The sequence below is a fragment of the Neovison vison genome, chromosome 12 (genome assembly GCF_020171115.1).
Source record: "Neovison vison isolate M4711 chromosome 12, ASM_NN_V1, whole genome shotgun sequence".
Classification (NCBI taxonomy): Eukaryota; Metazoa; Chordata; class Mammalia; order Carnivora; family Mustelidae; genus Neogale; species Neogale vison.
The window spans coordinates 119964107-119981388 of NC_058102.1; the positions used below are offsets into that span (position 1 = coordinate 119964107).

Here is a 17282-nt window from a genome sequence, read left to right on the forward strand (position 1 = left end):
CCTCAGTGAAGTCTAGCCGTTGCACTAATACACTCTGGTGCTTGGAGGTAAAATCTCTCTGTGCCTTGATCTGAAAATAAAGCAGGATCACCTCAGATGCCCCCGGCGGCTTGTGAATGATCCGAGCTTGGCCCAGCCCTCCCCGCTCTGTGGTTCACACGCCGTGGTCACCAGCTGTGGACACATTGGCTGCTCTGCTGTGTGGCCACTGCCATCCTCCCCTTACTGGCTACCTTGGTGTCATCTGCATCTACATTTCCACGTGGCTGTATCTCTCCCGCGGCCCCCCCCCCATCCCTCATGGTGCAGTTGCTGTCCTTAATTCCCTTGGCAATTATGGGAAGAGACAGCTGGGTGATCTGGCAACTGATTTATTCACGATCATCAATTAGGACTATCATTCCTGAGAATTTGCACATAGCCCTGGAGCTCACCCTGGGAAGTTTCTTAGGAACTAACGTCCCTTGGGTTTTTATAATCTTTTATGAGTAGGACATAATAAAACTATAAATTCTGAACTGCCTCAGCATTTAACATCCATCTCCCATAAAACTGTAAGCTGGAAAGGTGATGTGTATATCACAGACCTTTTAAAAAATCATCGACAAAGCAAAACATGCTGTTCTTCCTAATCGTGACTCCAATTTCAGTGATGAAGAGACGGCTCTTGCTTTTTCGAGGAAGAAGGCAGAGTCACCTTTACTAGCTACACTCACAGAGATGATCTCTGTGTTTTTAAAATGCATATGATGGGGCACCTGGGTGGCTCAGTCTGTTGAGCTTCCAACTCTTCGTTTTGGCTCAGGTCATGATCTCAAGTCACAGGATCAAGCCCCGCGTGGGACTCTGTGCTCAGCACGGAGTCTGCCTGAAAATTCTCTCCCTCTGCCTCTACCCCGACTTGTGTGCATGCTCTCTCTCTCTCTAAAATAAGATAAATCTTTAAAAAAGTAAAAAATAAAATGTGTGTATTGTACACAGCCAACCACAGGCACTTTTAGGAATTTCCAAAATGTGAGTACTTGGAGAAAGTGGTGTTTTCTATTTGAATGATTTTGTGAAGCCAGGGTCTGATATGAACAGATTATATGATAGCATTAATTACTGATGGGAAAAAAACTGAAGAATGCTCAATTCTGCACTATTATCTCTGAACATGGGTACTTTCATAGAAGAGCAAGGAATGCTTTACTGTACACGTTCAACCCTTCAGAAGTCTGAATATGGATACTAGATGGTTGTATCTAGTATGTTTGTATGTATGTATGTATCTAGTATGCATGGAGCACTTCCCTCCTTATCTATTTTGCTTCTTCCTCTTTTCCACCCCATCTTTTTCTTTTCCAGTTTGCTTCTCACCATGTGATTAAATGGCACGGTATGCTAGCAGGCTTAGTGAGATGCTCACCTGGCCTCAGATGCTTTGTTATCTGGAGCAGGCAGAGGCAGAGGTGCCATGGGTGGCACCCTTGGGTCCCCATGTCAGTGAGAAGGTCTGTGCCTGTGTTGGGACCATGCCTCGGAGCCTGCTAGGCAGGGCACCTACGGTCTCGGCGTGGTCCTGGGTTCGAGTGGAGAGATCCAGGATCCTCACTGTGGGGATCGGCTTGGGGAAAGCATGGGGCTTTCATGCTAGGGAAGAAAAAAGGGAATGATGCATTCCCCCAAGATTCCAGCATATTGTTTTGGTCCTTGTTCATTTTTGCTCACATAAATCCTAAGGTTCAGAGCCGGAAGCATCTAAAATGCCTCTTGAATCCCAGCCCAGAGTCTTCTGTCTGGGATGCAGACTGTGTGTCATGAAGCTGCAGAGAGATGTCCGGGCGCGAGAAGCTTGCTTACATGTCAGCAGAATTGTGTATGGGCGTGGCTTCTGAATTTGCATTATCATCGGCAGTGACCTCGGAACACCTTGGCGTGCTGCATTTTCACATCAGTGGATCTAGTAAATCAAAGTTACATGGTCTCATCTCTGTTCTGAGACAGGCGAGCCCCTTGACATCCTTCAAGACTCCAGACCCCTAGTCTCATGTTGAAACATCCAGAAAATACAGATTTCCCTTTGACAAAAGGTTCCCAAAAAATCGGGAGAAAGAAATGACAACATTCTCTTAAATGTCTTCGTGTTAGTGATTGAGAAATAGCAGAAGCCAATGTTACAGTTAACTGGGTGATTTGCTTGTTTTTTGTACTCTTTTCCCAAGAGTCCTAATAATGTGTTGGCCAAGTAGACTTGAAACTTTATCCTCAGGACACCTTGCCTTTAAATTGGACCCATTGTGAAGTAAATGTATTCAGCCCAGAAAATCTGAAATGGACACGAAGACTGTGGCATTAGCATCTCCCAGATATGTAGTGGGCAATTCTTGTGTAGCATGCCAAGGTTTTTATTGTTAACTTGGTAATTTGCCATTGGGTCTCAAATTTTGCATCCGAATCTCTTGGGAGGCTTACAAAATCCTGATCCATGTCCTAGGTCTCTGGGGGTGGACCTGGGCGTGGACCTGGGGGTCAGTATGTTTTCAAACTCCTCAGGTAATTTGAACATACTGCCGATTTTGAGACCCAATGTAACTTCTCCTGGGTGCTAATAGGAGTAGGAAAGAAGCATAAAGTCAATCTTTTTAACCTTTCTTTCTTTTTCTTTTTTTTTTTTTTTTTTTTCCAGTGAGGTATCCAGCTTTTGAGTGTCTTTGGTATGTAAGACTTTAGGAAGGCCAGAATTCCTAATTCTGTTAATTCATTTATTCATTCTTCAGAACATTTATGGAATGCTAGTATGTGCCAAGCACTGGGCTTTGCACACTGATTTGGATGGATCTAACTTATTTCTCTTTTGGATTAAAGGCCGCCAGACCTCAACTGGGTCTTCTGGAGCTATTTTAGACACAAGCAAATTAGTTGGCCATTTCTCTCTTAGTCTGTGGCATTGTAGAGGCTGGCTATGGAAGCAGGGAAAGGAGGTCTTTTCCATGGAAGTGGCTTCCTATCTCAAGACATTTGATTCCAGGTCTAACTGACAAACTTAACCCATGCAGAAGAGGCTGTTGAAGCATGTGTTGTCATCCACGCTTCTGAGCAGCTAACACTATCCTAGAGAACCCCGAATATTGGTTTAAATTCAAGCTTCTTGGGCCCCTACATACTTCAGTACACTCTCCCTCATTGTAATTTTAAATTCATTGATTGTTAGGACCTCAGAGAGGATCCTATTTGACAAGTTAACTTCTAGATGAGAAAGCTGAGACTCTGGAAAGTGACATGACCAGCATTCCATCCCCTAGGGACAGAGCCACCCTCCCAGACAGGGTGCCATTATAGACTCCCACCCTGCCAGGTGTCAGGGAATGCTGGCCGGGGCCCCCTACCCTGTGGATTCTACATTGTGCTAAGGCCTCCTGAGATGCATTTTTTAAAAAACATCAGCTGCACACAACGGTTTTAATTGTTGTTTGTTTATTTGTTTGTTTGTTTGTTTTTAAGAATTCAAAGCAAAACTTAGTTCACAATGAGACTTATCACATGTGGGTACTTACTCCTTAACAAGAACAACAACAAAACTGCCTGGCATGCTTAAGATGTAGTTGATTTCCTTACTAGTCTTTGCTCCTTAGTCTCCCATTGATTACAGCTCCATCTGCTGGCAGCAAATGGAGATGACTTGAAGCTTTGGATTTTGGTCTTTACTGACAGGGCTTATATTCTTTTCTATTTTCTTTTTCTTTTCTTTCTTTTTTTTTTTTTAAGATTTTATTTTATTTATTTATTTTATTTGAGAGAGAGAGAAAGAGTGAGCGTGCATGCACACGAGTGGGGGTAATGAGCAGAAGGAGAAAATTCCTGGTAGACTCTGAGGTGAATGTGGAGCCCGATGCTGGGCTCCATCCCAGGACCCCAAGATCATGACCTGAGCCAAAACTGAGGATCCGCCACTCAGCCAATTGAGCCATTCAAGTGCCCCGACCTATATTCTTAATAGGCAACATCTCTCTCTGTGTATAGTATATGTACTTGTGTATATATATCATATTTTACCTCTAAGCAGACGTGTGTTTCTATTAATAGATAATGAGACCACATACTTTAATGTTCATTTAACAGATGAGGAAATCAAGTCGGAAAGTATCTAATGACCTGTCTAAAATCCTGCAGTTCAATATTTCAGAACTGAAACCCACCCCAGTCTCTTGATTTCTTGAGCGTTAGACTAATTCATCTCTATTTCTTTGTGTCCAGCTTTCTGGATATATTTTGGTGCACCAGGTGTTAATGATTTTGATCAATAACTTTTTAAAAAGCACCTCTTTGTAAAAATCTGTCAGTAGAGCAGTATGGCAACCCTTTCTCTGCTTGGGTTCCGTGAAAGGAGCGAGCCCTAATGCCCTAAGGCATTCGTGCTGTATACTGAGCTAACTTTCTGTCCTATGCAACTGGCATGGTCCCTTCCTTGGGAGAACTGAGAAAATAGTCACTTGAATCATTTTTTCTGGGTTTTTTTTGGTTCAGATGAAGAACCCCATTTCAGAAAATCTGCAAGGTGAAAATCCTCTCCCCACCAGCACACTTCCTGAGGTATTAATTACTGGTTCAACATGTGTCCTTCCAGACTTTCTTTCTCTGCATATAAAACCATCTAAATATGTACACGCATGCACATGCGAACAGATGGATACAATAGAGTACAACAACTAAGTGACAAAAGAACTGGGTTGGCCCAGAAGAGAGGGGATCCGTCCTATAAGAGGTGACGAATAGAAAAGGGTTCTCAGGGGATGATCAGAGTCTCGGAGGATGTGTGATTTGGTGAGAAGATACGAGATGGGTGAGCATACCTATGTGGTCAGAGAAGAAGGTGTGAACAGGTGTGCGAGAGCTGCCTGGGGGCCAGGAAAGTTTTGATGTGGGGCAATGGCAGAAGATGGGAGGGGCAGGTGAGGACCAAGCAATGGGGACCTTCAAGTCATGTCAAGTCATTTGGACTTTATCATGGCCTGCGAGGAGCTATGGAAGGATTTCAAGCCAAGAAGTTTGATCACTTCTGTTTTGTGGACTGATGGCTCAGGAGACAGCATGGAGAATGGTGAGAGAGCAAGAGCAAAGGAGGGAGGGAGAACAATTAAGTAGTTATAAACTGGGAGTGATCATCTATAAAATAGGAATAATAATGCCAACTTCATGGAGTTGTTGTGAGAAGGAAATGAGGGAACATCTGTGAATGTGCCTGTTAAGTTATAAAAAGGAAAGGTATTATTTTTTAATACCATCTGGCAAATATTTCAGCTCTACCACTTTCCCTTGTGACTGACTGGATCCTGATTTTCTCAGCATGATTTCCTGTACCACTTAAAACTGGGGGAGGGGTGGAGATAATCTGACCCAGGAAAGGAGGAAATGGTTTGCTTTATTTCCCAAACGCATAGTGTTTGCTTAGACAAACAAGAGTGTTTGCCAAGACATTAGAATATATAAATGTTTTTGAGGCAATTTGCCATCCCAGAGAACCATAGCATCTTTTTTTGTGAATAACAATTAAATTTTCCAGACGGTTTAGAACAATGTGGCAGATAGTGAAAGAGCTAGTCCTTTGCCATCTTTGTCTGAAAGAAGGGATTGGATTTCACCTGAGCAGTGCCTTTTCCTGACTGGTCAATTAACGTGGAAGTGTTGAGAGAGGAGGACAGGAAGTCAGTCCCAGCTCATTGATGTAACTTCTGTCTCCAGTCTTTGCAGGGAGGTCAGGTCCTTCCATCTTCCCCTCTATTGTCATGGGTCATCACCTTGTCTCCTGCCCATCCTTTATCCTCCAGTTTCATCTAAATAGGTAAGCGACATTTCCAATGACCACACAAAGGAAAGATGTTTTGTTTCCTTTTCCTTCTTCTGATAATTCTCATAATACTCATAATCTCCACAATCTCCCCCCTCCGGATCAATGAGCCATGATAGGCTGAGAGAAAGTGAAATATGCTGAACGTCCCTTTCTTTCCTCTTCTGTTTTTTTTCTAACATTCCTTGTTTTACATGGAGTTCAGAATTTGGGGATCCTTGAACTGTGGAGAATTAACTGGAGGGAGAAACGGCATGGCTGTTTCAAAGAGGCATGTGTGTTCAATAGAGTGCCTGTTCTCTGGGTCCTGATGTTCCCTCCAGCTTGGGGGCTTTGGAATGGGGCCTACTTGTGTGTTTGGTATGATTTGTTGCATGAATTAACTTTAAAATGTTTTCCTGGCTCTTTCTGGGGATTTCTTGCTTGGCTGTCAGTTACCATGCACACTGGCATCTGCATCAATGCCATATATGCTATGTTCCCGTTCAGCCTCTCTCTCTCCTTCTCCTCCTTCCCCTCTCCCCCAGCCTGAGCCCACTTTCCTCTATTCAGCTCTTCGGTCTTTTATTGGGAATTATGGAGACTTTAGCGTAGATTCCTGTGTAAACCATCTACCTTCTGTACACAGATGTATCAGCTGAAGGTTACTTTGGTCGTTGTAGATGGTAAGTGATAAAAATTAAGAGAAGTTATTTTCATCATCTAAAGTTGTTTTTAGTGACATTGTTCCTTTGAAATATGAACATTTTAGAGAGTTCCGTTGCTTGGGGATAAACATTCCTTATGTATGAAGGTCCTCTTGGCCATATTTTAGAAAGACTGAATGCCAAACTACAGGATTTAGCTCTATAAGCTATGCAAGGTTAATGGCACCTTGGTTTTCCATTTGCTTGTAGCTGACATCCCTGCCTCTTCTCTCTGTCCATTTCATTCTTCCTTTTGATGACACTGGCAGACGCAGCTGATGAAAGCCTCTTTCTTTCTTTTTTAAAAATATTTATGTATTTATTAGAGAGAGACAGAGAGAATACAAGGCTGTGAGTTGGGGGAGGGGCAGAGGAAGAGAATCTTTAAGCAGATTCCCTACTGGATGCAGAGCCCAACGAGGCTTCATCCCACGACTCATGAGATCATGACTTGAACCAAAACCAAGGGTCAGTCACTCAATGACTGGGACATCCAGGGGCCCCTAGGCTTTTTCTAACTGTGATGTCTGGGCTCCTAACTATTCCTTCTGCTTCTGAATATCTCTTCCTCTGGTTCACTTTGACCCACTGGGATTTCATCTGTCGGAATATTTATAACCAAGTATCTTGAGAACTTCCACTAGATTTCAGGATAGTTCAAATCTCTGCACTCCCAGACATAGATAGTATATCGTTAGTTGTGAAATTTAACTCCCTGACTTTAGGAGTCATGATTTCATACAAATAACTGAATTTATGTGCACTCCTCTATATTCTCATTATAACTCAGTTAACAGAAAGTTATAGTATAAATACTTGGAGTTAGACATGGGCTTAGGAGTTAGATTCTTAGCAATTCCAATTCCCAGTTGTGTTACCTTGGAATACATACTTCATGTCTTAGAGTCTTAGTTTACTTCTTTTATAAGTGGGCGGAATAATAGACTGAACTAAGTTTTTCCATTTAACTTTCTCCTGTGTAGGGAAAACCCCAGTTCTTCCCTATTGTCTGTTTCCTCCCTATGCATCTTCTTTCTTTACTTACACAGAACACTGCAGAAGTCCACTCCTGGCCGCTAAGTATGTGTGGGTTCCCCCCTGTCTCCATCAAGCAATTCTTGGACACCATCCCGGTGTCCTACAGTTTAACTCAGTTCTAAGAAGTAGAGTGAGATCCCACAGGCTAAGGGCTCAGTCCCTCAGCACTGCCCCCAGCACACCAACACACTTGAGATGCCAGTTGCAAGCCCAGATTGTCATTTGTGTTTCTGACCAACCAGCTTGAGAGTGGAGGTTCCAATGACTTCCTCCTCAAGTTCGATTAATTTGCTAGAGTGGCTCACAGAACTCAGAGAGCAGTTTACCAGTTTATTAAGGGATATGGGAAAGGACACAGATGAACAGCCAGATGAAGAGATACACAGGGTAAGGTCTGGGAGTGTCCCAAGCATAGAACCTTCTGTCTTTGTGGGTTTGGGGGGTGTCACCCTCCTGGTATGGATATGTTTGCCCACCTGGAAGCTCTCTGAACCCTGTACTTTCGAGATATCATGAAAGTTTCATCATGTAGGTACTATGGATCACTAAATGTTTTTAAGCCCTTCTCCCCTCTCCAGAAAAGTGGGGGTCAGGATGAAAATTCTAATCATGACTTGGGTTTTCCAGTGACCAGCCCTCACCAAGGACCCATCCAGGAACCCACTCAGATAGTTTCATTAGAACAAATAATAGACACTCTTATCACCCAGAAATTTATAAGTTTTAGAAACCCTGTGTCAGGGATGGGGTCAAAGACCAAATATTAGAATAAGAGATGCTTCTAGTGTTCTTATCACTTAGGAAATTACAAGGATTTCAGGAGCTCTGCCAGTAACCAGGGGCAGAGGCCAATATATATTTTCTTTTATCTCATGGAGAGCTGCTTCATAGGATTGGTGTATTAAACAACATAATGAAAAATACTTAGTATGGTCTTGATACATACAGGCACACCTCATTTTTCATGGAGCCCAATACAGGGCTTGAACTCACAACTCTGGGATCAAGACTGACATACTCAATGGACTAAACCACCATGGTGTCCCAGGGCATACCTCATTTTATTACATTTTTCAATTATTGTGTTTTCTGTTTGTTTGTTTCTTGTTAACAAAATTGAAGGTTTATGGCAATTGTGTATTGAGAAAGTCTACCAGTATAATTTTTTCCAACAACATTTGCTCACTTCATGTCTCTGTGTTATATTTTGGTAATTCTGCAATATTTCAATCTTTTTCATTGTTATTTTATTTGTTATGGTGATCTGTGATCAGTGCTCTTTGTTGTTACTGTTGTAATTGTTTTGGCACCACAAATCACACCAAACAAGACGGCAAACTTCATCGTTGTGTGTGTTCTGACAGCTATGCTCTTGACTTGCCCTTCCCCCACCTCTCTCCTTCTCCTTGGGCCGTCCTATCCCATGAGACACAGTAGTATAGAAGTTAGGTCAATTAATAATCATAGAATGGCTTCTAAGGTTTCAAATGAAAAGAAGAACCACACATGTCTCACTGTAAATCAAAAGCTAGAAATGATTAAACTCAGTCAGGAAGTGAAGCCAGAAGCCAAGATAGTCTGAAAGCTAGGTCTCTTGGGCCAAACAATTAGGCAAGTTGCAAATGCAAAGTAAAAGTTCCCGAATGAAATTAAAGGTGCTACTCCAGTGAACACGTAACTGCTAAGAAAGCAAAAGAGACTAATTGTTGATGTGGGGAGAGGTTTAGTGGTTTGGATAGAAGAATAAGTCAGCCAAGCCAGCCACAACATTCCCTTAAGCCAAAGCCTCATGCAGAGCAGGGTCCTGACTCTCTTCAATTCGGGGAAGGCCGAGAGAGGTGAGGAACCTGCAGAAGAAAAGTCTGAAGTTAGTAGAGGTTGTGTCGTGACACTTAATGAGAGAGGTCATCTCCATAACATCAAAGCACAAGGGGAAGCCACAAGAGCAGGTGTAGAAGCCACAGCAATTCTCCAGAAGATCCCACTGAGATAATTAATGAAGGAGGTTCTACTACACAATAGATTTTCAATGGGGATGAAATAGCCTTCTATTGGAAGAAGATACCATCTAGGACGGTCATAGCTAGAGAGGACAAATCAGTGCCCAGCTTCAAAGCTTCAAAGGACAGGCTATCTCTCTTGTTAGGGGCCAGTGCAACTCGTGACTTGAGCATGAAGCCAGCGCTCCCTTACCATTCTGAAAATCTAGAGCCTTTAAGAAGTACCCTGAATCTACTCTGTGTTCTTTCGGTGGAACAACAAAGCCTGGATGACAGCACATTTGTTTATAACATGGTGTATGGAATATTTTAATCCTGCTCTTACGACCTGCCCAAAGGATTCCTTTCAAAATGTGACTGCCCATTGACTATGCTCCTGGTCACCCCAGAGCTCTGACAGTGATGTCCAATGAGATGAATGGTGTTTTCATGCTTGTTAATGTAACATCCTTCCTGCAGTCCTGGGATCAAGGAGTCATTTTGACTTTGAAGTCTTGTTATTTAAGAAAAAATGTTTTAAGGCTATAGCTGCCATAAATAGTGATTCCTCTGATGGATTTGGACAAAGTAAATGGGAAACCTTCTGGAAAGGATTCACCATTCTAAATGCCATGAAGAACATTCCTGATTGTGGGAAGAGGTCAAAGTATCAACGTGAACAGGAGTTTGGAAGAAGTGATTTTAACTGTCTTGAGTAATTTTGAGGGGCTCAAGACATTGGTGGAAGAGGTCACTGCAGATATGGTGGAAATAGCAAGAGAACCAGAATCTGAAGTGAAGCCTGAATCACATCAATTTTAAGATAAAATTTTCACAGATGAGGAATTGCTTCTTATGGGTGAGCAAAGAAAATACTTGTTCCTTGAGTTGGAATCGACTCCTAGTGAACATGCTGTGAGGATTGTTGAAATGACGACAAAGGATTGAGAATATTCTATGAACCTAGTTGGTAAAGCAACAGCAACAGCAAGGTTTGAGAAGACTGATTCCACTTTCAAAAGAAGTTCTGCCCTGGGTAAAATGCTATCAAACAGCTTCACATGCTATGGAGAAATCGTCCATGAAAGGAAGATTCAATCACAGCAAACTTCTTTGTTGTTTTATTTTAAGAAATTACCGCAGTGAACCCAGCCTTCAGTAAACACCACCCTGATCAGTCAGCAACCATTAACATTGAGTTGAGACCCTGGACCAGCAAAAAATTTATGACTTGGTGAAAGCTCAGACTATGGTTAGCATTTTTTAGCAATCACATGTTTTTTAAGTAAACTCTAGGCCCAACATGGGGCTTGAACTCACCACCCTAAGGTAAAATTTGCATGCTTTACTGACTGAGCCAGCCAGGCACCCCAGCAATAAAGTATATATTTTTTAAACTAATGTATGTACATTGTTTTTTTAGACAATGTAGTATTGCAATATAGTATCGGATTGCAATATAGTATCAACTTAACTTTCATGTGTATTGGGAAACCAAAAAAATTCATTTGACTTTTTTTGTTGTGATATTCACTCTGTCGTGGCGGTCTGGAACTGAACCAGCAAAGTGTCTGTGGTGTGCCTATCATTAACATTCAGTAAATGGTACATATAAAATAGCGATCTAAATAGGGCCTCCAGAAATCGTAGTATTAATTCGTCCCTAGAGTTCAATGTCTCACACCTCTGAAGGCTAAGGAAATTGCATTTATCACAAAAGAGTCACAGTTGAAATGCTTGAGAAAAGAATATAAGAGATGTTGGCAAATTTTCCAAACATGAAACAGGTAGGGTGTGAGATGTATAGATCAGGAAGTTTGACTTCATTGCGTAACACAATTCTGGAACTGTAAATTAAGCAGATGGTTTGTGATCCTTTAGTAAAGACTGTAGTGGTTGCTAGGAGCCACCATGGGTTTACTAAGAACAAATCTTCCCAAACGTTCCATTTCCCTTTTAAATAGTATTATGTAGTGTGTAAAACTGAGGAGTGCCATTTCAGCAAGGAATCTAATTGTCTCCTTATGGATAAGATGGTAAAATATGGGCTCGATGATGGTCCTGCTGGGTTCACAGCTTGAAAGTAGTGGAAGCCAGCTGACTCGTGTTGTGGTTATCTTGATGGGGGTCTCTGGTATAACACCGGAGGGCAGCTCTGATGAGTAACCTTCCCATTTCAGACTTGAGGAATTTGGATGAAGACATATGGGTTGAGGGGCACTCAGGTGCCTCAGTTAGTTAAGTCTCCGACTCTTGATTTCAGCTCAAGTAATGATCTCAAGGTTGTGAGGTCTAGTTCTATATCAAGCTCTGCTGGATGTGGAGCCTGCTTTAAGACTCTTTCTCTCCCTCCCTCTCTGCCCTTCCCCACTCACACATGCGCACTCTCTAGCTCTCTCTCTCTCTCTCAAAAAAAAAAAAAGAAAGAAAAAGAAAAAAAGACATATGGGATGGATGTGTACCAACAAAATATGTAAAGGGCCCAAAGTTGGGAGAGACAGTAAATATAATAGATGGGAGAATAAAAATTCAAAATAGTCTTAATCATCTGAAGCACCACATGGAACCCCAGAAAATTGAATTTAGTGAAGCTAAAGGTGAAGACTTGAAGTTCAAAAGCTCAAGACTGAATAAGAAAGGAGATCTTTTTCAGTAGAAGTTCAGGTAAAACTGATCTGGTCATTTAATTGACCCAACACTTGATATCCATCCATCCATCCATCCATCCCTTCATTCAACAAATGTGTATTGCAAGTGTTTACCACCTTTGCACTTTTCTTGGCATCAGGGGAATGGTAGTGAATAAAAGAGTTAAAAATCCCCACCTCCATGGAACTTACATTCTTTAGATGCCAACAGTTGAACAACTGCTTTTAAAATAAAATGAACCTAATATTAAGCTTTATTTGCAAAAGTATAACATCAGTTCACCTGATGAATAGTTCACCTCTCTTATTTAATACCCTATTCTTGGTGCTGTAATTTACACCAGGATCACCGCTCTCAGTTCTTGACCAATGAGTGGCAATAGTGGAATGAGAGGAATAGAAACCCCAGTGGAGGAGGACTGGTCGACCAGAAGGAGCAAACACTAAGCTGATGCTGTATCCCTCCAGTGTTTGCGGGAGTAGGAGAAGAGGCTGTCAGTGTGTTATCAGTCACTCCCAGGAGTCACCACTCATTACAAGGAGGCTGATTCCTGGTACATATGCGAAAGGCTGGCTTTGGCTGGGCGGTGTCCTTGCTGTAGCTGGAAGGCCACCTGTGTGAGCTCCACAAGGGCTGACCTAGCGCTCTTGGGACTCCTGGTGCAGTGCCTGGTATGCAGGGAGTGCCCAGACGTGTGTGGGGGGATGTTCCTCTGACGCTTGTGGAGACAACCTAGGTACCCTGTGCTAAAACTTGAAACTCAGTTTTTGTATATCTTAAAAGAGTGTGAGGGTGGAATAATGTACCTAGGAACAGCTGTTGGGGGCCAGAATGTTTTCTTCTATCGCGTTTTAACATCCACAAGTTAATTAAACCACTTTGCTTAAGACACATTGCAGAGGCCATGTGAGGAGTTCTCTGTGGTTTCTGCAGTCTCCTTGTTCAGGTATCATTCATCCAGCACAATGCCCATCATATTCTGAGACCTTTGCTTATACCTCTGGCTCATTGGGGGTCTTGTTTTTTTCTGAACTTCACAGCAATGCTACAGGAGTTTAGCATTTAATATTTTCCTAAATTCTGCGTGGGTCTCTCCATCTCTGGAAGGCAAAATCTTATTTTGTATGTTTCTAGTATTCTTCCAGAAACAGAGCTGAAACTCAGTAAATGACATTTGAATGACTGCTTGATTTATTAGTTGAGGGGGAGAGTCAGAAGCAGTATCTTTCCGGCCATTGCAAGGACTCATGTAAGAATGGCAGGTTAAGTAGACTTTAATTTCTCTATCCCTTGCATCCAAAGAAGGGATTATGTTCCTCATTTATTAGAGTCTCCTACTTTGGTGGGGCAAGTGCTTTGCACAGAAATGATTTGTATTTAGTTGAATCTGTGTTAATGGCTGTACTCCAGGGCTGGAATAACCTTCTTGGCTCAACCTCTGGGGGTGGGGGTGGGACGGTAGGTACAAATCTCAAAGCTCAGTCTAGAGGCCATTGACTGTGATTCATGTACCCAGCATGGCCAGATTTAGCACATTAAAGTGCGGGGTGCTCAGACACGTTTGAATGTCAGAGAAATTCCCTGCAATATTCAGGATGTACTTACACTGAGAAAAGTATTTGTTTATCTAGAATTAAACATAACTAGGTGCCCTGCATTGTATCTGGCAACCCTTCACATAAATCCCACTCTTCCTTATCACCCCATAAGTCTAAGCTTTTCGTGAACCCCCAAATTAACCTCACTGAAAGAAAATGTTTGTGCCCCTGGGAATGATACTAAGTGAAAATTTTTAAAAATTAAAAAACTGGGAATTTCCATATGCTGTATACTTTTTGTGGTCATAACTCTTTCAGGATAGCCAATAATGATCATTCCAGAAACATCTAGGATCTCAGCAGTCCTAACTTAATTTGTCATGGTTTCCTTGGTAGCATAGTTTACTTGGTTCCTCTGATATACTATTTTTATATTATCTGTATAACATTATTATGGAAATTATTTATATAGTTTGGATATTATTTTGCTCAGGTAGCAAAGTAACCACAACTAACAAGTAAATATTGGGCTGTAGCTCACATGAAAAGTGAATTTCATGTCATCTGTCATCTCTGCTCCTACGAACTCCCGCTAATCAGAACACCTCTGACTAATCAGAGCTGTAGAAATCAGAATAAAACACTGACACCCTCAGTTACATCTTTTGTTCGCTTTTCTCATCTGCTAGGAGGGAAGATCATATTCTGGTTTGTTCCACCTTATAAACTTCTGTTTGAGGGAAAGACAGCTCACACTTTGAAAAATTGCCTCCATTTCCCCCTAAGTAAATAATGATTCTTTCTTTTTCTTTTTTTAAAAGATTTTATTTATTTATTTGACACGGAGAGATCACAAGTAGAGAGGCAGGCAGAGAGAGAGGGGGAAGCAGGCTCCCCGCTGAGCAGGGAGAACCCGATGCGGGGCTCCATCCCAGGACCCTGAGACCATGACCCCAGCCGAAGGCAGAGGCTTCAGCCCACTGAGCCACCCAGGTGCCCCAATGATTCTTGCTCTTGAATAGGGACAGCCTTTAAATATTCATTCATTCATTGAGCCAATATTTATTAAGCAGATAGATGCTAGGAATGAGGGGAAATGAAATAAGTAAGACACAGTCCCTGCTTTCCGGGGATGGGGGAGGGGGCAAGGGAATCTGCATATGAAATGCTTGCTTTTGTATGGCTCAGCAGTTATGTCCATGAGAGGCCGGTGGTAAGAGTTCATTAGCTCCTAGAGTAATGAAATGATTCTTCTTGCAAATGCTTTAAAATAAATAGTGTGCCTTATATTCTGAACAAAAGCTACTCTTAATGGCTAATTCCCAGGGTCTGGTGTTAGGCTGTTTCCCTCTCTCTTAGTTCTGGAGTCAGGACTTTGCCACTTGACTCAGACCAGAAGTATCAGCATCCCCTGGGAACTTGTTAGAAATACAAACGCTCAGGCCTGCCCTAGCCCCCACTGGATCCAAATGGGGAGGGCAGCCCAGAATCCATGTCAACGTGCACGCACACTGAAGCTTAAAGAGCACGGGTTGACTACCGGATTGTGACTACCGGATTGTGACTACTGGATTGTGCATACAGATCATCTCAGGATCTTACTGAACCAGCTCCTGGGCTCTGCCCCCAGGGATTCTGGATTTGTTTGACCAGGGTAGGGCCTGAGAATCTGCATTTCTAACAAGCTCCCAGGAGGTGCTGGTGCTGTGTCTGGGAACCACACTTTGATTGGAATCAGTCTAGTTGGCTTGGGGTCTTGGGTTGACCTTTGGCGGTGGTGGTAACTAGAACCCTGATGAGGGGGGTCAGTCTGGTCTTCCTCTGCCTGGACTGGAGTCATGGACGTGACAATGAAGCTATTCCCTGGAACGCCCAGTCTGCAAGGGGGCTGGGCTTGGTGAGCAGATGGTGACCTGGCCTGTTCACGGTGGTACTCCAAAGGAGGGAGCGATGACATTGTCCATGGGGCTCAGCAGTTGAGTTGGGCCCTGAAAGGTCTAAGAGGATTTTTACAGAGTTGGCCCATGGCTGGGATCCACCTGAATGAATGCAGGGACAACAGCTAACCTGGGGATGCCATGGGGGGAAGTATGGCACCTCAGGAAGAGCCGGAGAGCAATGTTGGGACATAGATCTAGAAGGCAATTTGGGGACAAGCTTGTGCAGAGTCTCAAAGGTCATCTTAAGGAGGTTGGATTCTGTCTTAGAACTTTCTGCTCTAAGGACGTTTTAAAGAAGTTTTCATGCCTCATTATACTCACTCTTCTGTTTGTGTGTGCTTTTTTCTCTTTCAGGATTAAGCATGAAAACATTGTCGCCCTGGAGGACATTTACGAAAGCCCCAATCACTTGTACTTGGTCATGCAGCTGTAAGTACCCCCTTTGCCTGAGGAGTGTGGAGGGTGTCTGGGGAGTGGGGATCGAAAACTCAAAGAAGTGGGTGCTGGCCGGTGAAGGAAGCTGAGGTAGCAGGCCAGGTGAGCGGTGGGAGTGGGAGCAGTGAGCCGGGAGATGCGGTTGCCCTTCTGGTTGGCGGGGTAGCCAGCCGGAAGCCAGGCGGGAGTCTGTGGGCCTCCTCGGGTCTGTTTCTGTAGCTGCTGCTCTGGACCAGTGATCGCTCGTCCTCACCGTAGAGCTCCCTGCTGCCCCTGCAGGGCCTCCCCTCGGAGGTCTCTTTCGCTTTTTCATGCTCGAGCTCCAAATGTTGCTTCCTGAAAACACTTCCGTGGGCCCACTGCGAGGGACACAGCCTTCCCGTCTCTAGGAGAAACTCCCACCTTGTCTTCATTTCGAGGGATGCTGGGGGAGGGCAGCAGATGGTGGCTGTGGGCTCTGTCCTTCCAGCTGCTCTGTCGGCACAGAAACGCACATGACACTGAACTAGAACTCGTGCCAGGCGTGAGACAAGTCTAGTTGGGTCAGACCATGACACCGTCACCCCCAGCAGATGACTTCTGCATTCCAGTAACACCGGAGGTTACCAAAAGAGGGAGGAAATAAGCTGAATATTCAGGTGGAACCTTGACCCGAACATGTAAGACACATGTAAATGTAACACATAAACTGGTAAATGAAATGAGCCTGCCGTCCCCACTAGTAGGATTTTGTTTTTGCTTTTCATGAGCATTTTTGTAGGACATTATAGAACATTTTTGTACAAACATTTTTAAAAGGTATCCAGACTAGAAGCATGTGGATGATTTTTCTCTGTCAAGCGACCATCCTAGGTAGTGACCAATGTAGGAAAATGTTGGGGTTCAAAGACAACAGCCAAGAAGGAATTCTTGAGATGTCTTCAGGGCAGAGACGTGGTTTTATTAAAGCACCGGATAGGAGCCCTGGGCAGAAAAAGCTGCCCTGGGGTTGGGATGGGTGACCCATGATATACTTTTAAGCTGGGAGGAGGAGTTAGGGACCTCAGAAGCCTCCAGGTTATTTTGGAAACAAGGATTCCAGGACCCTGATGGGGCTGGCTATTGTTAGAAAAAGGTCGTTTATGACTGTTTAGTAGAAACTCAGTCATGAGACTCTTCAGATGTATATCGGGGTCTCGTATGCTTGGAGA

At 43.2% G+C, this 17282-nt stretch overlaps 1 protein-coding gene across 1 annotated transcript in view; it reads left to right on the top strand.

Moving 5' to 3' along the window:
- The window catches only part of CAMK1D (calcium/calmodulin dependent protein kinase ID), a 429737-nt gene that overhangs the window by 244537 nt on the left and 167918 nt on the right, over window positions 1-17282 (top strand). The window contains exon 3 of the mRNA XM_044229189.1: window positions 16012-16086. Coding sequence (XP_044085124.1) covers window positions 16012-16086 — 75 coding nt within the window. The remainder of the gene's footprint in view (window positions 1-16011; window positions 16087-17282) is intronic.